This window comes from Myotis myotis, unplaced genomic scaffold (assembly GCF_014108235.1).
Source record: "Myotis myotis isolate mMyoMyo1 unplaced genomic scaffold, mMyoMyo1.p scaffold_m19_p_3, whole genome shotgun sequence".
NCBI lineage: Eukaryota > Metazoa > Chordata > Mammalia > Chiroptera > Vespertilionidae > Myotis > Myotis myotis.
This window is the reverse complement of record NW_023416335.1, coordinates 162,483,325-162,504,743: the sequence shown is the minus strand read 5'-3', so window position 1 is coordinate 162,504,743 and position 21,419 is coordinate 162,483,325. Positions and strand designations below refer to the sequence as shown.

Below are 21,419 nucleotides of genomic sequence, written 5' to 3'. Positions count from 1 at the left end.
GTGCCACATCTCTGCCGATTAGCGGACCACTGGCTACTGCTGTTCTCCCTGCTGTAACTGCCCTTCAGAACAGCTGCATTTACGTCATTAGTGGGTAGGAGAGGACTGCTCTGTGCATGCACACTCAAACCAATAGGCAGCAAGGATGTTCCCCTGGCAAAAAGTACCAGAATTGAGAATTTATAATTTGGGAATTTATAGTTAGGCAGGAAAGAGCTAACAACTATTGTTAAGTCAAATTGGCCAGTTGCCTGGTTCAGAAGAGGTGCATAGGTCCAGGAGCATAAGGTATATATATTAGGTTTAGGCAGGCAAGGATTTAAGGCTAGAGAAGTCAGTTAAAAATTAGAGGGTTAGGCAGTTCTAGAGGTTAAACAGTTAAGATGTAGGTTGCAAACTCTGGGAGACAGTCGTAAGTCTGTGTCAATCAATGACAGTTATAGTAAGATAAATTCAAAAGATATTGGTTCCCAGCTGCCCTCTAGGAGATTAGCAACACCTCTCAGCCTCTAGGTCTGCATTACAGCCGGAAGGCCATTAGAGACCTGTAGGCTATCTGTGCCCTAACTGAGATGATAACCTCAGGAGAGGGAGAGCTTGTTTGAGCGGAGAGCCACAGCGAACCAGGGGCTGGATAATAAACGTTTCTCTAAGAAGCTTCCTGTTCTGTGGTATATTCCACTCCTGCACTGAATACCCTTCTCTATAAGGTCTTTTCATATTTATGTACCCTTTATTATTTTAATGCATACGTTTTGATTGGTTAAAAAAATTAATCCCATCCTGGGTGAGTGTGGGGAGAAGCTAATAAGTCGGCTGCACTGCAATACGCTGGTAACTTTGTATGTCATTGTATTGCATTTGCAGTATGCTGGGATTTGGCGTTGATGTGAGTGTGCCTGTAACTGGCACAGCGTGCTTGTAACTTGTACAATGTTCCTCCCCGTATGTGGACCCCAAAGAGAATACATTTTAGCCTGAGTTATCCACAGCAGCGCTCCTCCGTCCTGTGCTCCGAGGCCCATATTGCTAATTAGAAATGAAAAGCCTGTGCTTTTCAAAAGGCTCATTTTATGCCAGCGTGACACGTTTATTAATACTCTAGGCCATAACTCGTTAAGAGCTGTTCCACCGCTCCTAATGGGCCGTGTGCTCAAACACATTCCGTGGCTGTTGTGATAAACTGGTATTTCCCCTTGGGCAGCAAACCGCAATCCAATTTCAGTTTCCCTTTTAACTCATTTACTTCACAAAGATCTAATTTCAGACAGATTAGGTAAACTATTGTTGGACTTTATGGGCACCAAGTGACTATTGCTTAAGAAGTATTCTGTAAGAATCCAAAGCTTGCTGCCCTTCCCAGCTCCTCCCGGGCGGGAAGGGCCTGGTGTTGGAGCAGTGTTGAAAGGGACAAACCTCCTTTTCTGGATCCTCACCAGCAGTTTAACGATGATTATGGAGATTTAATCACCTAGGTATATGGCTTAAAAATGCTTTCATGTTTTATTTTTAAAAGTCAGCCCATCACCAATCATCCCTATTCATTCTCTCTACCATGTTCACTGTTCTGCTGAGATAAAAATAGGGGAAATAGGTCAGGAAGACGCAGCTTCGGGCACAGTCTGCCATGGGCCTGCTCCATGCTGCCCCTGCCCACAGTAAGTATAGTTGTCAGGATAGTATTGGACACTGTTGACCCTGGACTTGGCAGGGAGCAAAATAACCAATTCAGGAGAGTTCTACCGTGATGTGATGTGAAAGAATAAGTAATAACAGGCTTTCTCCTCAAAAGTGTGGCTTGCTGCTTTGTTGCACTTAATCTGGGATGCTTCTGTGTATCTTCTAAATCATAGATGTCAGAGCTGGAAAAGACCTGGGCACACCCAACAGGCAGCCCTCTCTCTCATTTTATCAGTGCGGAAAATGAGATCCAGAGAGATGCAGTGGCTCACCCAGGCCGCACGGCTAGTAGAGGCAAGTGACGGAGAGCCCCAGTGTTTCAGGACAGCGTGACCTGAGAGATGAGCTGGTGGTTCCCAGATCCTGGTGAGCACAGATTTCTCTGCAGCTGATTTCATCAGAACCTCTGGAGTGGGACATGTGAATCTGCATTTTTAAAAAATTGATTTTAGGAAGGGCGAGAGAGAGAAACATTGATGTGAGAGAGAGACATCCATCAGTTGCCTCCCGCACCCATCTGGACCATGAATTGAACCCACAACCTAGGTATGTGCCCTGACCTTCTGGTGCATGGGATGACGTTCCAACCAACTGAGCCACCGTGGCAAGGGCGTGAATCTGCATTTTTTTTTTTTTTAAAAAGGCTACTCAGATCATTCTTAATGCAGCTAGTCTGACCTAGGTCAGGAACTAGTATTAGTGTATACCAAGGACCAGCCAACTCTGACCCATGGGCCAGATCAGCGCTGCCATTTATTTTTGTATGGCCCATGAGCTAAGAAGGTTTTTGCATTTTTATTTTATTTTTAAAATATATTTTTATTGGTTTCAAAGAGGAAAGGAGAGGGAGAGAGAGTTAGAAACATCAATGATGAGAGAATCATTGATTGGCTGCCTCCTGCACGCCCCACACTGGGGATCGAGCCTGCAACCTGGGCATGTGCCCTTGACCAGAATTGAACCTGGGACCCTTCAGTCTGCAGGCTGAAGCTCTATCCACTGAGCCAAACCAGCTCGGGGGATGGGGGGTTGGGGGTTGCATTTTTAAATGGTTGGGAAAAATTCAAAAGAATAATATTTTCTGATCCATGAAAAATATATGAAATTAAAATTTTCTTGTCCATTTCTTGTTTTACTGGAACACAGCTACTCTTATTTGTTTACATGTTGTCTGTGGTTACTTTTGCACTACAGTGGCAAGGTTGAGTTGTTGTAACAGAGACTATATGGCCTAGAAAGCCTATAATATTTACTATCTGGCCCTTTACAAAAGAAGTTTGCTGATCCGTGATTTATACTATTCTATCTCTCATACAAGCACAGCAAGCACCTGCATTAAAAAGGGAGATTCCTGCCCTGACCAGTTTGGCTCAGTGGATAGAGCATCGGCCTGCGGACTGAAGGGTCCCAGGTGTGATTCCAGTCAAGGGCATGTACCTTGGTTGCGGGCACATCCCCAGTGAGGGGTGTGCAGGAGGCAGCTGATCGGTCTTTCTCTCTCATCGATGTTTCTGGCTCTCTATCCCTCTCCCTTCCTCTCTGTAAAAAATCAATAAAATATATATTTTTTTTAAAAAGGGAGATTCCTAAGCTTTAAGTATTTGTGTTGGTTCAAATACCATCTTGCTTTATGCAAAAGATTCAGTTATGAAAAATTACATATAAGTAAGTATACGCAAATCTAATTCTTTTAACAAAGATATATGTTTTATTGTGATGCAACTTGCTACTTTAAGTATAGAGGATTTACCTTTTTTTTTCAGGAGGTGTAGTATGTACTAGATGTCTGTTTGTCTGAATAGAAAGAGCTCTGTTTTTATACTTGACAGAGATACTAGATGTAAATAATTGGAAAGGAATGATGATAAACTATTTTTATCCTATGTGCAATATTCAGTACCTAAATTGATTATGAAGTCTCTGCTTTCCCCATAAAATGTTCTTAATAGAGCCTTTATATTTACAAAACCATGGTTTTTAATTCACTAAACATAACCTCAGGGTCATCGGTCCCCTTCTTACCAACTCAACACTGTACTGATTCAGAATCCGTGCTGCCTCCTACTTGGTTGCTTTTTTTTGCTTCAACCAAGGTCTAACAATGTTAATTTCCTAATGTCTTCCTTTTTTTTTCTTCTCCTTCTCTTTCCTCACCTTAGACATACAGCATCTGTTCATTAACCAATCAGCCCTTATTACCTGCTCTATGCCAAGCACTGTGCAGGCCCTGATTTTGTGATCGGAAATACCCTCATTGGTACCTCTAGACCTATCTTTCCATCGCGACCACACTAAAAGACAAGAGAAATAGAAAGTGCACAGTAGATTACCTTTTAAATCTTGTTGCCTGCCTCCTAAGGCCGGTTGGTGATTTTGCAAAGGTCTGATGGCTTTTTGATCCTGGGACATGGGCCAGGGCTTTCATTGTTGAGTAGGCTTTTATGTAGTGGACCCCGGGGGCTCAAATTTCTCATTCACCAGAGAATCCATCCCCCTCACCAGCTTTATTCCCTGCCAATATCGCCACTGAATTGCCTCTCGATCTGGCACGGTAGAAGCTGTACAGAGGCTTTAAACTTGGCATAATGTCCTGCTTTTTGCTGCGTGACCTTTGATAGGTGGTGTCCCTCTCCTGAGCTTTTGTAAAATGCATAGAGGATAATAATCCCTCCTGTACCCGTACTTCACAGGAATATTATGAAGAGGTTATTTTAAAAGCTTGCCATTTTCCTACAGGGAGTTGCTATAGAAACACAGGAGTACAAGGACTTCCGAGAGGGGATTTCGGGAAAGTCCTGGGCTCCTTGTTTCTTTGGGAAGCCAAAGTATGGAAGAGGCAAGAGAAACAGCCCTTGGTTTAACGGTTAAACGTTAGGTTAAACTTTAACCTAACCCCAGGTCTGTCGCTCCTCTTGCTTACCGGATTGCGCCTTCCCGGCACAGACCCCGCCGTAGCCAGCGCACGCGGGATGGCACATTGAGCGTTTTCAGAATGTATAAGGCTCAATGCCAGCACTGCTGTTCTGTGAGGGAGAGGATGGCATGACTCTGCCAGCTTGAGAAGGAATAGAAGATGAGAGGAAAGGAGTTTTGTGTTGTTTTTTTAATCTGCCAGCAACTGTTTATTGGGAGCTCATGGGCTGCGTGTTGTATTGGAACTGTGGGACGAAAGGTGAGATTGGTTCCTGCCCTGTAAGAGCTTAAAACCTAGTTTCATGGGTAGAAGGAAGGTAAAAAAAACAAAAGATTGAAGAGTAATGAAAGACACAAACTCCGAGTACAATGAGTTCAGAAAAGGGAGAGCTCAGAATACTTGGAAATATTTAAAATATCATTTAAAAAGTGGGAACTCAGCCTGGCCAGAGTGGCTCAATTGTTGAGCGTTGCCCTGTGCACCAAAAGGTTGCAGGTTCGATTCCCTGGCAGGGCACATCCCTGGGTTGCGAGTTTGATTCCCAGCCAGGAAGCGTGCGGAAGGCAACCGGTCAACGTTTCTCTCTCACATTGATATATCTCCCGCTACCTCCCTCTCTCTAAGCATGTCCTCAGGTGATGATTTAAACAGAAAAAGTAGGACCTCAGTCTACCTTGCCGGGTAGAAATCGAGCCTGCAGCCCTTTGTTGCATGGGATGATGCTCGACCAACTGAGCCACATTGGCTGGGAAAAATTTACCATTTTTAAGTGCACAATTCACTGGTATCAGATATATCACCATGTTGTACAACTGTCACCACTGTTCATTTCCAGAACTTTTTTGTTATCCCAAACAGAAACTCTGTACCCATTTAACAGAAATTCCTTATTTCCCCTGCCCCCTAGCCCTTGGCAAACTCTCTTCTACTTTCTGTCTCTATGAATTTGCCAATTCTACCTACCTCGTATCAATGGAATCACATAGTATTTGTCCTTTTGTGTCTGGTTTATTTCACTTAGCATACGTTATAACATATATCAGAACTTCATTCCTTTTAAAGACTGAATCATATTCCATTATATATATACTAGTGCCCCAGTGCATGGATTAGTGCACATTGGAAGGAAATTAATTAGAAGGTGACTGGCGGGGTGGGACTGAGTGAGATGGGCTGGACATGCCCTAGAGCCAACCTCCCACAGTCTCTCCCCAGCCAGCCGCACCTGGGGTGGCTCAAAGGTCTTCCGTGGAGTGAGTGGGGTCCTTTCAGCAGGTGGGGTCCCTCGGCCTGGCCTGCGGGGATTGGGCCAAAACTGGCCCTTCAACATCCCCTGAGGGGTCCTGGATTGCAAGAGGGTGGTTCTCAGTTGGGCTCCCTCCTCTCTGGTTCTGGGTGCATTACTGGAGAACTGCTGCCAAGTCACCGCAGCTCAGCAGCTCCTGGGTTGAGCATCTGCCCCCTGGTGGTCAGTGTGCATCATACCTACCAGCTGGTTGGATGGTCGCTTAGCCTTTTATATATATAGATACTTCATTTGGTTTATCCATTTGTCAGTTGACAGACATTTGGGTTATTTCCATTTTTGAAGTATTCTGAATAATGCTTTTATGAATATTTATGTATAAGTTTAACATGAACACCTGCTTTTAGTTCTCCTGAGTATACACCTAGGAGTAGGATTGCTGAGTCATACGTAGCTCTATGTTTAACTTTTGAGGAAGGAACTGCCAAACTGTTTTCCAAAGTGGCTGCACCAGTTTACATTCCTTTCAGTAGTGTATAAGGCAGCGGTTCTCAACCTGTGGGTCGCGACCCCTTTGGTGGTTGAACGACCCTTTCACAGGGGTCGCCTAAGACCATCCTGCATATCAGATATTTACATTATGATTCATAACAGTAGCAACATTACAGTTATGAAGTAGCAACAAAAATAATTTTATGGTTGGGTCACAACGTGAGGAACTGTATTTAAAGAGCCAGAAGGTTGAGAACCACTGGTAAGGGCTCTAAGTTCTTCACATCCCTGACAGTACTTGTTAATTTCCATTTTAAAAAACAATTATAACCATCCTAGTGGGTGTGAAATAGTATTTCATTGTCATTTTATTTGCATTTCCCTAATGACTAATTATATTGACCATTTTTTCATATGTTTATTTGCTGTGTATTAACTGATTTGTAGAAATGTCTATTCAAATCCTTTGCCCCTTTTTAAATCAGATTATTTGTCTTTTTTACTGTTGAGTTATAAGAGTTCTTTATTCTGGCTGCTAGACCATTATTAGATACATAATTTGCAAATATTTTCTCCCATTCTGTGGGGGCGTCTTTTCACTTTCTTGATTGTGTCATTTATTGCACAATAGTTTTGAAGTTTGATGAAGTGCAATTTATCTGTTTTTTTTCTTTGGTTGCTTGTGCTTTAGGTGTCACATCTCTGACACTTGTCTAATCACCTTCTGTTTTCTTCTAGTAGTTTTATAGTTTTAGCTCTTACATTTATTTAGGTCATTGATCCATTTTAGTTAATTTTTGTATAGGGTATGAGGTCCAAATTCATTCTTTTGCATGTGGTTACCTAGTTGTCCATTTGTTGAAGAGACTATTCTTTCTCCTTTGAGTTGTCTTGGCATTCTTGTCAAAAATTCAATTGACTGAAAATATAAGGGTTTATTTTTGGACTCTCAATTCTATTCTATTGATCTATATGGCTATCCTTATGTTCATACTAGTCTTGAATACTATAGCTTTGTAATAAGCTTTGAAATAGGGCAGTGTGAGTCCTCAACTTTGTTCATACTTTTTAAGACTATTTTGACTGTTCCGGTTCCCTTACATTTCTACATGAAATTTTATGATCAGCCTGTTAATTTCTGCCCAAAATGGCAGGTGAAATTTTGATTAAAAGTGCATGGAATTTGTAGATCATTTAGGGGAATGCTGTCATCTTAATGATAAGTCTTCTAATCCATGAGAAAAAGATGTCTTTCTATTTACTTAGGTCTTAATTCCTTTTAATTACATTTTATGTTTTTCTGTGTCAAATCATACTTCTTTTTGTTAAATTTATTCCTAGGTATTTTATTTATTTGGATGCTATTATAAATGGAGTTTTCTTAATTTGGGGGTTGTTTATTGCCGATATATAAAAATACAACTGATTTTTGCATATTGATCTGGTACCTTAAGACCTTGTTGAACTTGTTTATGAGCTCTAATAGTTTCGTGTGTACATATTCCTTAGGGTTTTCTGTGTGCAAGATTGTTTCATCTGAACTAGAAATGGTTTTACTTGCTCAATTGCCTTCTCTAGAACATCCGTTTTATAATGTTGAATAGAAGTGGAGAAAGTGGACGTCCTTGTCTTATTCCTGATCTTAGGGAGAAAGCTTTCAGGTTTTTACTATTAAGTATGACGCTGGCTGTGGATTTTTTATAGATGCCTTTTATTAAGTTAAGGAAATTCCCTTCTAGTTCTCTTTAGGTGAGTGTGTTTATTATGAAAGAGTGTTGTATTTTGTCAAATGTTTTTTCTGCTTCTATTGAGACGATAGTGTGGTTATTTTCCTTTATTTTATTAACATTATTACATTGATTGATTTTCATATGTTATAACATCTTTATATTTCTGAGGTAAATTCCACATGGTCATGGTATATAATCCTCATATATGTTGCTGGATTCAGTTTGCTGATAGCATCTGTATTTATAAGGGATATTAGTCTGTAGTTTTCATTTCTTGTCATTTCTGTCAGTTTTGTATCAAGGTAATACTCTCCTTATAGAATGAGTTGGGAAGGGTGCCCTTCTCTTCTACTTTCTGGAATAGTTTATGAAGGATTGGTATTACTTTTCTTCTTTAAACATTTGATAGAATTTATCAGTGAAGCCATCTGGTTGGTCCTAGACTTTCCTTTGTGGGAGTTTGTTTTTTAATGTAAGGTACAGAAGGGTATTTATAGTATAATCCTATTGGAAGGAGAGAGGGAAGTCTTTTTAAGGCCATATCTGGATGCTTATATTTATAAAGAAAAGTTTTGAAAAGATATACAAGTAACAAAGGTTATCATTGAGTAATGAGATGGGAACTTTTTTTTATTGATTAAGTTATTACATATGTGTCCTTATCCCCACGTTACCCCCCTCATGCCCTCACCCCCTGTTGTCTGTGTCCATTGGTTAGGCCTATATGCTTGCATACAAGTCCTTTGGTTGATCTCTCCCCCTGACCCCCACCCTCCCCTACCTTCCCTCTGAGGTTTGATGATCTGATCGATGCTTCTCTGTCTCTGGATCTGTTTTTGTTCATCAGTTTATGTTGTTCATTATATTCCATAAATGAGTGAGATCATGTGATATTTATCTTTCTCTGACTGGCTTATTTCACTTAGCATAATGCTCTCCAGGTCCATCCATGCTGTTGCCAATGGTAAGGACTCCTTTTTTACCGCAGCATAGTATTCCATTGTGTAGATGTACCACAGTTTTTTAATCCACTCATCTACTAATGGGCACTTAGGATGTTTGCAAATCTTAGCTATGGTGAATTGTGCTGCTATGAACATAGGGGTGCATATATCCTTTCTAATTGGTGTTTCTAGTTTCTAGGGGAGATGGGAACTTTTAGTCTTCTGTTCTTTTAAAAAAATGTGTACATGTATTGCTTTACATAAAAAACACTATCTAAAATGTCTAGCATTTGCCCATTTGCTCTTTCACTCACACAGTGAAATGCTAGGGGTGTGTGTATTGGCCTGTCTCCTTAGGTACTCATAGTCCAGTAGGTTCCTGCATCTCTCTTCAGCTTCACAGTCTGCTCTCCCCTTCTCTATTTTATCTTCCATCACACTGAATTACTTGTCAATTCCCTGAAAACAACCACAGTTATATGCTAGGGTGCCTTTGTACATCCTATGCTATTCCTGTTCCTTGTCATTCCTTCCCCCTATATCTGACCAATTAATATCTCTTCATCTCTACTTATCCTTTTAAATATTATTTACCTTCCAAATGTTAGTTACCTTCCTTTGTGAACATGTCTCAGCTCACTCTTCTCCTTGTCTTTTCCCATCCAAAGGGGTAAAATCTCTTTCTTCTGCTGCTTGTCATACATTAGGCATATTTTTCTTACTGAACTTTGTATTTACCCTGCATCATAATTACCAGTTCACACATATGTCTTTCCTAAAAGTACAATTTATTCAATTTTGTATCCCTGGATCCTAGCACAATGGTCGGCACAAAATAGATGCTCAAGAACATTTTAATTGAATTAGTGATATAAGAAAAGGCATTATGGGTACGATGAGCAATGTGAGCAAAGGCCAAAGTCATGAATTTGTAACATGAACTAGTTTGGCAAGACAGGAAGATTCATACAAAGAAATATGGTTGAGTGGTTTTGGCAAGACTGATAATGGAGGCTCTTAAAAGCCAGATAGAGCAGACTTGGTAGGTAAATGTTGGTGAACGAAGAACTTTTCTCACTTCCTTCAAGTCTTTTCTCCAATCTCTCTTCTCAGTAGGCCTACCCTGACCACCTCCTTTAAAACCATCACCTCTACATTCACCCTTCTTACCCCAGCATTCTTGATCTCCCTTTCCCCAACCTTTCTCTTTTTTCCATTGCATATCACATTCAATATAATTTACTTTTTTGTTATGTTTTTTATTTATTGTTTGTCTTCCCCTTTGGAATATAAGCTTCCCAGCCAAGGTAGTCTTGTTCACTGGTATTTCCCAAGCACCTACGACATTGCCTGGCCCATAGTAGGCACTCAGTGAAGCCTAAATTAATGAACTTCAGCATCTTGTTCAGAGCTGGCATAGACAGCTTAGGTATATAGTTCAGATGTCTTGCTTCTGAGACATTTGTTCTGTAAAACTGCTAAAATAGTGCCATCTATTTGTAATATAATCTGGGGCAGAGCTTGGGGGGAGGGGGGGGCATGGAGATTAGGGAAAGAGAGGTATTGCCTTAAGGTTTCTTGCCTTAGAAACCAAATTGGGAAGTAAAAATTATAAGTATAAGTACATTTGAATTACTTCTTGCTTTAAAAAATGTTGTTTTGTGTGGTGATTAATTCCAATGCTTTAATAATTTCTCTTTTTCTTTCTCCACAGACCTTTGTAGTATTAAACAGAGGGAAAACTCTCTTCAGATTTAGTGCCACGCCTGCCTTGTATATTTTAAGTCCTTTTAACCTGATAAGAAGAATAGCTATTAAAATTTTGATACATTCATATCCTTTTCTACAAATGTGGAGTGAGGGTAGCAATTGCATGGTCTCTGGTACAAGTTTGTGAATTGTGACAACTGAGTTATATGTTAAGTATTTTATCAATAGTGTCATTGACCGTCCCACCAATCAGAGGTTTAGAAGGGAACGTCTGCCAAATTCTGAACAGTGAGCTTCAGCAAATTCTTTTTTTCTTAGGATGACCCTGGAATGGTGTTGGTATCATTTAGAGCATGGGGTGGGGGCCGTCTGGCCCGAGGGCTGTATAAGGCCCTCGGAATCATCTGGCCTGGCCCTGCCGAGGCATTAGGGGTGAGTTAATTCAATGTTTGACTGAAATATAGCAGGCTAGTTTTTAAGCTGATAATTTTGTACAGCCTGTGAATGTGCTATTAATATCCAAATGACCCTTGGCAGAAGAAAGGTTCCCCACCTCTGATTTAGAAGGACAAATTAAATAGTAACCTTTTACTAAAATCTTACTTTTTAAAGTGCTCAGACTTTAGTAATTTCATCCTGAAGCAGATTATTGAGGTTTTTAATGTATTAAAGTCCAATATTAGAATATTTTAAAAGCTACTTCTTGAATTACAGATAGTTGAATGAATGCTTTAGAGGTCTGCCTTGACTATTTTTTAGTTTTTGAACAGTGAGCTTAGAAAGTATCTGAAATAGTTTCTCAAGTTAAATGGCCCTGGTACAGAGGTTTAGGTTTATATGCAGGATTGATAGGAATCTTTTCTGGTATTTTTACTCCCCTGAAACAGAAATTACCAATTTATTCATGTGGCCTGACTTTTACATCTTATTAATATAGGAGCTCATATGACAAAAAAATTACGTGATGGGTGCAGCAACTTTGTATAGTGGCTTGACACTCTCATGGTTGGTATTTAATATAACAGGATTTAGTCCCATGCTGCAAAGCGTATTGTATCCTCCAATTAGGATGAGGAAACGAGCAGTTGCAACTTGGCAAGTTGGTTTGCCAAGCTTTCACCACATTTTATTAACTTGCAAGAATTTAGCAACCTGGTTCTAAAATATACCCAGGAAACTGATTTTCAGATTAAGATTTGCACCTATGACATGTCAAATCCTCACCGAGGCACCCTAGTGATAAATGTGCAAACCTTGGTCAGTGCTATGAGGGGGAAGAAAACATGAGAGAGTGTCGTTAGGAAATCACTTCCCACCTTCTCTCCCAGCTGTAACGCCGCTGCTTACCTTCGCCCATATAAACCTGCTGTCGTAGCCTGAACAAGAGGCCCTCACAGGCAAGAACACAGGCATATGAGCAACATGTGGCTTATAAGCAACATTGTTCTGAAATCTGAAGGCTTACAAATAAATAAACAAATCACAATACTAGTACGTCTTCCCTTTTTATTATCAGGAGATGGGGAGTGTTTTTTCCTCTCCTAACCAGAACATGTTGTTATTCCCTGGGGGAAAATCCAGTTGTAGTGAAGAAAATCCAGCTATGCAAAGTATATTTTCTTTTTAAAACCTCACTAGTAAAGGGTGTCCCAAACTTCACCCAAGATTTGAGTTTAATGGCGCTCGCTATCGCGACATGATAATCCAGTTTTTTGTGCCTAAATTGCAAGATACGGATGTGGACGAGATGTGGTTTCAACAAGACGGTGCCGCATGCCATACAGCCCGAGAAACAATTCAATTACTGCAAGAGTCATTTCCTGGTCGTGTGATTTCCCGTTTTGGTGATCAGAATTGGCCGCCCAGATCATGCGATTTAACACCGTTGGACTTTTTTCTTTGGGGTTTTTTGAAGTCTAAGGTTTATGCCAACAAGCTCACGACCACCACGCCTTGAAGGAGGAAATTGAGCGCTGTCTCAACGAAATTCAGCCACATTTATGCAAAATGGTCATGGAAAATTTCAACAAAAGAGTGCGTATGTGACAGCAAAGCCGTGGAGGCCATTTACCCGATATGCTATTCCATACATAACCCTATACTGTATACTTTAGGAATCAATAAAAAATTTACAATTTTTAATTATAAACCTGTTTTCTATCAAAATTACTTCTTGCGTGAATTTTGGAACACCCTTTAGAATGAAGACGGTGAATGCCATTAGCAAGAAAGAGTGAATTAGCAACAGACGAGATGCAGCTTCTGTGCTTGTTAAAGTGACAGTTTGTGTTTGAGTAACTCCTGACCTAAAGCAGTTTGATTTTTCTCAGTAGACAAGAACAGAAAGGGCCTAGAAAGGTTGTGAATGAAACTGAAATGGCAGCTAAGTACTTTGCTATCCATAAACATTCCGCAGTTCCAGAATGACCAGGTGAATTTGCCCCATTGCCTAGTTCTTAGACATGTGATGGTGTGGATGCCCTTGAAATCCTTACCCAACATGTCACTACAGGTTTCCCAAGGTAGACAGATTCAGCACACACTGGCTATTGCCTTGCCCCCCAAGAGTAGTTCAGCCCTTTGTAGGACTCGGGGGTAAGTGAACCCTTAACTACATGTAGATTTTCAAACAATGAGTTATGCCAGGTAACTAACAATAAATGAGGACTGAGTAATATAGATTAAATTTAATTTATTTTCTCACCTGATGACCTTGAGTCTGGCAGACTGGTAGATTTTCGATTACTGTGCACAAAGGTATTTAGGGGCTTATTCCATCCTTGAGGTGAAAGCGGTAAGAGAGGAAAACGTTTTATCCCAAAGGAGCGGCATAAGGACGGCCTTTTTGAAAGCGCGTGGACGTTCTGTTGTGTCCATTCATGATTCTCTGGCCAGCTGTTTGTACGCACCGTGGGATTCTGTGGTGGCCACAGTTTTCATTATCACCTCACCTTTTCCTCCTCTTCTGTGCTTTGCCTTCTTTCAGGTTACTGGTTTAGGTCACATGATACCCCATGTGCAACGTGTTTGTTTTCTGAGAAAAAAATAAAGTGGTCAGACTTTGTGTCTTCTCCCGTTTTGCGCATTCTCCCTTGACTCTTCTCTACAGTATTTAGCATGATCATTATGTGCACTATTTTGACCAACTGTGTATTCATGACTTTTAGTAACCCTCCCGACTGGTCGAAGAATGTGGAGTAAGTAGCTCATTTATTCATTTGACCGCTTGTTTAGTTCATTTTTAGTCACTGAATCTTGCCTTGCCACGGTTTGTCCATCAGGAGGAAAAATAGTTAATTGCCTATTTTTTATTTCACAGAGAGGGGTGAGATACATAAAGGTAGGATTTAGGAACTATCAGTAGTCATCTCTAAAAAGAGAAAGGCTCTGGAAGTTCCTGCCCTTCACCCCCGTCGTTTCCTGTGCGAGCTGGTGCCTTTGACTTGCTGCCACATCACCATCTTCTACCCTCAGTTCCTGACAATACTACCTTCTTCTCCAATATTACCTTTCCCTTCATTTTGACTTGTTTAAAGTTAAAAATAGCTCTGGGGCTGCCTCCCCTGATTGGAAATGATCACATACAGATGGCAGTGCAAAGGTACATATGTGTGATACCTGTCAAGACCCAGCACAGAATTCCAAAGTTCTTGATTTGTGTGTTCCAGTAAGCGTCCCTTTCTCTTCCTCGCTTCTATTTTGCTGCATTGGCTATGTCCTTTTTGTTTTGTCTCTGTTGGTTGAAGCCACACCGAGGCAAGTATATTATCTTAAAAGATTCGTGTATCGTTTCTGGCTGTTCAGAAATGACCTCACGCTATCCATTTCTTTGACAGGTACACATTCACAGGGATTTATACATTTGAATCACTAGTTAAAATCATTGCAAGAGGTTTCTGCATAGATGGCTTCACCTTTTTACGGGATCCATGGAACTGGTTAGATTTCAGTGTCATCATGATGGCGTAAGTTCTCTGCTTACTTTTTTGGTGTTCTGGGTGCAGTTGTGGGTGGTTGTACTCCTGGGTGTTTGTATGATAGTGTAAGTGTGCGTTTATGGGCACAGTTGTATGAGGAATTAATGGACAACTCTGTAAGGCCGTATGGGTTTATGCTTATGATTCTTGCTTGTGAGGTCCTCTGCTCAGGCAGTGACAGCAGGTTTATATGGGAGAAGGTAAGCAGAGGCTTTACAGCTGGGAGAGATAGCAGGAAGTGATTTCCTAATAATGCTCTCTCATATTTTCTTCCCCCTCATAATATTGACCGCAGATTACACATTTATCACTAGCGTGCCTTGGTGAAGACTTGACATTTTATAGGTGCAAATCTTAAATTGAAAATCAGTTTCCTGAGTACATTTCATTTCCTATAATTTCATGAGGCAAGCCAGATGTTACCGACTTCAGAGCACATTTTAGAATCAAAACATGAGCCAAGATATATCCAGACTGGTTGATTTATAAAGAAATCCTGACCAGAACTTCAAACTATTGCTAGAGAACAATGCAGCTCCACGTCGGTATGCTAGCGCTCTTAGTGATTTCTGTTGTGACAATGAAATGTAAGCCTGGGAAACTTAGCTGATGATAGAGGAGTTATAGCAGACCTTATTGTTTTTATTTCCAGGTTGAGAAAGCACTTGATGGTTTGGTAGAGGGAATAAGGGTGTTGTATAGATTGTATGTGAGTTCTGGTGTGTGCATGCAGATGTGTAAGAGATTGAGTGTGTGTATGGGTCTGGGCAGCAGATAGAAACATGTATTTCCACTGTAAAATGTAAGTGAACGATATGCATCGAATATTTGAAACTGGAACTTTGACTTTCTGTTCTATTAAGGCAATTTCTAGCTTTCCAGCATTATGAAACTGAACACATTTGTGTTCATTTGAAATTTAAGTGTCCTCACTTGGCACAGGACTGGTGATAAAATGGGCATTTAGTATGATATTTGCTCTGATCTCATGACCTGGATTTTCCTGAGCCCTGCTTTTGTATGTCATAGGCTGAAATTTCATCTTTAGGCATAACTGCAAAGATATGCAAACAACTTTTGGATAAGTCATATATACAGACATTTAGGCATTTTTGCCATTGTCAGCTAAGGAGTTATTTTAACGTATACTTGGTTTTATGGGGCTCCTGCTACAGAAATATGTCTCCTTTTCCTAAGAAATTGTGCACAAAACATGGGACATAAGCCTTTGTTACCTCCTGGCCTCAAGTGATTGGCCGAGAGTAACCCTTCTGATTCAGACCCGCATATCACAATACTGATTAAGAGAGTAAAGCTCCAGGAATCTCCGTATCAGTTCTTTCAAATATACTTTTAAATTCTCCTTGCTCAATTAAAAAAAAAAGTTCCTTAAATGTTTATATGTTGAAACTTTTCTTTTTCAAGGAAAAAAAAATGAAATCATAGCTTGTGTATAAGACCCTTTCTTCCCCCCCATTCTCAAACCCTCGCCCAGTGGTACCATTACAAGTTAACTTTGGTTTGATTCTGCAGGTATATAACAGAGTTTGTAAACCTAGGCAATGTTTCAGCTCTACGCACTTTCAGGGTACTGAGGGCTTTGAAAACTATTTCGGTAATCCCAGGTAAGATGGCCCGGGGTTGGTGTTAGGTGTTGGGTTAGGGCCCTGACGTGACGTATTGTACTTTTTGTTTTGTTGTGGTTTTGTTTTCTTCCTTTGGTGTTTGTGTTTGTGTCTGTGTTTGTCATTTGTGTCTGTGTGTGACCTCCCTTACTGCAGATATGTGACAGAGTTTGTGGACCTGGGCAATGTCTCAGCGCTGAGAACATTCAGGGTTCTCCGAGCTTTGAAAACTATCTCTGTAATTCCAGGTGAGAAAATCTAAACACAAGACTGACTTTGCCTCATCTTCTCTTCCCCCGCCATTCATTTTGTCCACTACATTCTCAACCAGTGTCAGCACATTTGATATGGCCTTGCATTCCGCATGTGTTTACCTGGAGACATTCTCTGGAGTGGCCCTTTGGGCACTTTCTCCGACAGCGCTTGCCAGGCATGCAGCCCCCATTCCATCCATGCTTCTAAAAAAGCACGTGCTTAAGAATCACTTGGATTTCACAATATTGAGAAAATTGTCACAGAGCTAAGCTATCTCTTTGAATATAAATCATTTGCTTTCTGGCCTCGTGGAATTACAGCAATTTTAACATTCACCATCATTCCATTGCTTATGATTTCTATGCTTCCTATCGCATGATTTGCTGATGGGATGTTACTCAAAGAATTGCACTTTTATTGTTACTGTGTTAATGAGATCATTTAATCACATAAGAGACCTACCCAGTTAACTAGTCCAGTATTATAGACAAACTAGAGGCCCTCGGCCTGGCCTGTGGGATCGGACCAAAACCGGCTCTCCAACATCCCCTGAGGGGTCCCGGATTGCGAGAGGGCGCAGGCCAGGCCGAGAGACCCCACAGGTGCATGATCAGGGCCGGGGAGGAATGTGGGAGGTTGGCCAGCCAGGGAGGGACTGCAGGAGGGCTCCAGGGAGTGTCTGGCCCATCTCGCTCAGTCCTGATCAGCCGGACCCCATTAGCAAGCTAACCCCTGGTGGTCAGTGCATGTTATAGCAACTGGTTGACCGGTCGACTGTCTGCCCCCTGTGGTCAGTGCACGTCATAGCGAGTGGTGAGCAGCCTTAGCATATCATTAGCATATTACGCTTTGATTGGTTGAATGGCCGACCGGTTGACCAGACACTTAGCATATTAGGCTTTTATTATATAGGATTTAAGAACTTGAGTTAGTGAACTGAACCTTAATAATTACTTAATAATCATCTTCTATGTCTGTTTCATTAATAAGAACCAGTAGACATATAGTCAGAGACCATTCTCAAACATAAATCCCAATGAAGCATATGCAGGTGCTGTTAAAAAAAATCAAAGGTAAGATAAAATTCATCTGAAGGTATGGGCTAACAAAAAGTACAGAAATTTGAGAAGAAAGAAAAGGAATCAGTGAGTGGTTAAAAGGTTGTTTTTCTTTTTCGTCCTGGTTAACCTGACTCAGTAGTCCTTAACCTTGAAGGTTTTGGATCCTTTTGAGAATCAGATCAAAGTTCACAGACCCCCCTGAAACCCCTCTGTGGGCCCCAGGTTAAGATGCCTTAATTTCGTTTAAATCCTTGCTACCTGATAATATTGAACTATCTTTTTAAAGAGCAGTCTTGATGTCTAGTAGGAAAGATATTTTCATTAGTCTTGTGAGCCTAGGATACACTGGCAGTAACATGGCAGATGTCAGGACTATATTGTTGCTGATTGGTTGTATTCAGGCAAGAGACCAGACTTCCCGCGGCACTTTTGTAGAAACAGGGACATGAAGACATCCTATTCCTGGCATCACATGGTTCTTCTCCTTGTGGCTGGCTCAGAAACATTTCTTTTTTCCCCTTTTTAACATTATCTAAATATGAGGTACCAGAGCGAAACACAAAGGTTGCATCCTGGAGAGGACAGCTGTAGAATGTAGCAGCAAGAACTCCAAGGAAGGCAACCCCCGTTCCTCCATTTATAAATTTGGGCCATGAAGTGGGCCAGTCATTGAGCCCTACTGGCAGTGAACTCCTTTGTCTTCAGCTGTGGTAACTTACTCCTTATCAACAGAGTTTGGGTATCAGTTGGAGTATTTCCTTCTTGGCAAAAAACCCTCCCTGACTTACCAAGGTTTAGTTTCTAGCCTTTTAAATCCCTTTGACAGAAAGCCCAGCTCATCCTCCAGGCAGCCTCATTGGCAGTGGCCTGATCCATAGGCAGGCCCTGTTTTATTTGTTTAAAGCATCTGGAGCACCATGTCTTTACTTCTTCTACTTTTCCTTTGGTCTCTTTCCTCCTCTGGCCTCTTTTTAAATATGATCCCATGTTTCTGCTCACTTCCCCCAGCGTATTCCACAAGGCATCTGTCTCTGTATGTTCTTGTGATCTCAGAACTTCTCTTCCAGAATTAAATTGGAAAGCTGTGTTCTGTTCACTAACTAGGGCAGCAGATGCTATCTCTGGTCTAGCTTTTAGCTTCTGTCTCTGTGCTGTATGGTTAATTTCTGACCACAGCATTACTGTAAGAAAGATTTTGACTGATGTCACATTATTCATCCTTAATACTCCAGTACTATATATATAAATAAACACAATTTCTGGTGCATAGCAGTGCTCCATAAATGATTGTAGTAGCAGCAGTTATTATAAAGAAGAAACCTAAGCCCAGAGAAAGGATTTGTATCAAAATTTAGACGTCAGCTTCACAGTTGAAATAGACTTCTGAATTCTTGTTTCTAGAAGCACCCCAAATGAGCTGGCTTTGGGAGGTTAACTGGTATGAAATGTAACTTTTAAAGGATAATAAAGCCAATAAGAGTCCACTGTCAGTGAATGATATAATTGATGCTTGAATTAAAGTGTGACTTTTAATCCTAAATTCTTTTTTTCACATTCTACATAGAGTTAGTAAGAGAAATCCGGAGTGAAGTACTTATTTGGTAAACGATGCCTCCCTCGTGAGACACTGCTGCCATCCTGTGTAACACTCTGCACTCGCCTGCTCTGCTTTCCTTTCCCGTGGAGGCTGTGGTCCTCTTCCCACCTGCCTCTTACCCAGGCCTCCTCCCAAGGTGGGAGCACCAGTGCATGAGTCAGTAGACCTGGGCCACCTCTCGATTGGCAATCTAAGTCATTTTAACTCCACTGTTGCAGAGCTGGGATATAGTTCTCTCTTAGTAAGAACCATTGTTTTTCATACCAAATTTTGTCATGGATCACTTCAGTGGAATTACTGCTTTCTTTGCCTTTTCCTGTTCCCAGTTCGATTATAGGTTTTTGCCAGAGTTGTCACAAACAAGTGAGATCAACAACAGAACTGGCCTGGGGCCTGCTCTCCAAGTCTCAGTTCCCTTCCTGAGAGTTTTCCCTTTCCCAGAGCACTCACCCGGCTCCCGGGGCTGACCCTGTCCTTCCTCTGAGCATCTTTGGTAGTTATTCTGAGTGCGTCAGGGCTGCTAGGACTCCCAGAAGATTGGAGGGTGCAGTGCATTAGTGAGCTCCAGCCTTTTGTATACGAGAAGCTTTGATTTAGCTTAGAAAATACGAACCCACATCCTGACCCTTTTATATGCTAATTCGATGTGAATGGATATGTGTCATTCATGTTTCCATTTTGCTTCAAAGGACTTGACTTGGAGAACAATGCACACAAACCCTGTGCTAAAGCTTACAGAAGGAGACCCTTTCTAATTTTCCTTTGGTCTGGAATTTTCCAGATTCAACTTGATATTTAAGTATTCCACGTAGAAAGTCATATGTCTTAAAACTTAGTTTTCAGTTTATATTTATCAAGGACCTGCGTACAGAAATTTTTAGTGACTTTGCTAGAAGTTTCGTCTTCTGCATGCTTTGACTCTGTGCATAGGACCGGCAGGCCCAATGGGAGGGTGGAAATCTCAAAGCAGGTGTCTCGTGTTTTTCTCAGAGAACATCCCTTATTGGTGTGAGTGAAACCAGGCAGGAGAGCCTCCCTCACACTTCCTTTTCATTTCCATCACTTAAATGGCTCCCCGAAAGCACTTCGACTTCTCTGTTTGTCAGCATTGGTTTAATATCATTTTATTCTCTTCAGAGTTGTGATTTCTTGATTCTTTTTCTCTCTGGTTTTTTATTTCTCTGCTTTGATTTCTGTTACTTTCTCTTTTAACTGTGGGATCAGATAAGAAGAAGCAGGGAGAATGATGGGCCTTCTCCTTCCCACCCCAGATTTGCATTTAAGAAAGCATTTTCTTTACATGTATACATTATGAATATGCCAATTTCTAGAGAAGGGAGATAGAAAGTGTTTTAAGACTATGTTTAGGCTCATTGTGTCTCTTAAAATATTCTAGTTATTAATCCAGTTGCTTTTATATTTCTCCTTTATCCACATTGCATTCTCAAAAAAGGTAACTAAAGTTTAACACAATGGCCCTACAGGTGTGGCTCAGTGGTTGAGTGTCGACCTATGAACCAGGAGATCACGGTTTGATTCCCGGTCAGGGCACATGCCTGGGTTGTGAATTCGGTCCCCAGTGGGGCATGCAGGAGGCAGCCGATTAATGATTCTCTCATCATTGATGTTCCTACCTCTCTCTCCCTCTCATTCCTCTCTGAAATCAATTAAAAAAGAAAAAGGTTTTTTTAACACAGTGTCCTAAGTGGAAAAACATTGAAGACACATGGGATTCCCCTTGGCCTACCTTTGAGAGCTAGTTAAGTTTTGTCAAACTTTGTGATTTGAATCTGGTCTCAAGTAAATAAATCTGTGGCCCCCAAATCTCTCCCAAATTACTCTTGACCTGAAGAACCTTCGAGAACTATCCTTTTGAGGATTTAATCTACAGCAGGAAAGTTGACCTGCATGATTTACTCCTCGCACTTGTCTGGGCCAAACCAGACCTTGGGGATTGGGGAACTTTTCTTCCCCCTGGGGTGAGCAGCTGCTTGTTGTTGCTATTGAGGCCTGTTCCAATGTAAATTTTGTAGGATAATTAGCTCACGTTACTTCAGACCAGTTAGATTTCTCAACCTGAGCCACAAACTAGGAAATATAAATGTACTTTATTTGTAATCTGGCATCACCATGGTGGAAGTTTTTGATCCCAGTATGCATGGCTGTTTTCCCTGGACTAAACATCATC

At 41.0% G+C, this 21,419-nt stretch overlaps 1 protein-coding gene across 1 annotated transcript in view; it reads left to right on the top strand.

Annotated features, from left to right (window-relative positions):
* The window catches only part of SCN8A (sodium voltage-gated channel alpha subunit 8), a 186,059-nt gene that overhangs the window by 80,121 nt on the left and 84,519 nt on the right, over positions 1–21,419 (top strand). Inside the window, exons 3-6 of the mRNA XM_036300192.1 lie at positions 10,721–10,839; positions 13,824–13,913; positions 14,553–14,681; positions 16,475–16,566. Coding sequence (XP_036156085.1) covers positions 10,721–10,839; positions 13,824–13,913; positions 14,553–14,681; positions 16,475–16,566 — 430 coding nt within the window. The remainder of the gene's footprint in view (positions 1–10,720; positions 10,840–13,823; positions 13,914–14,552; positions 14,682–16,474; positions 16,567–21,419) is intronic.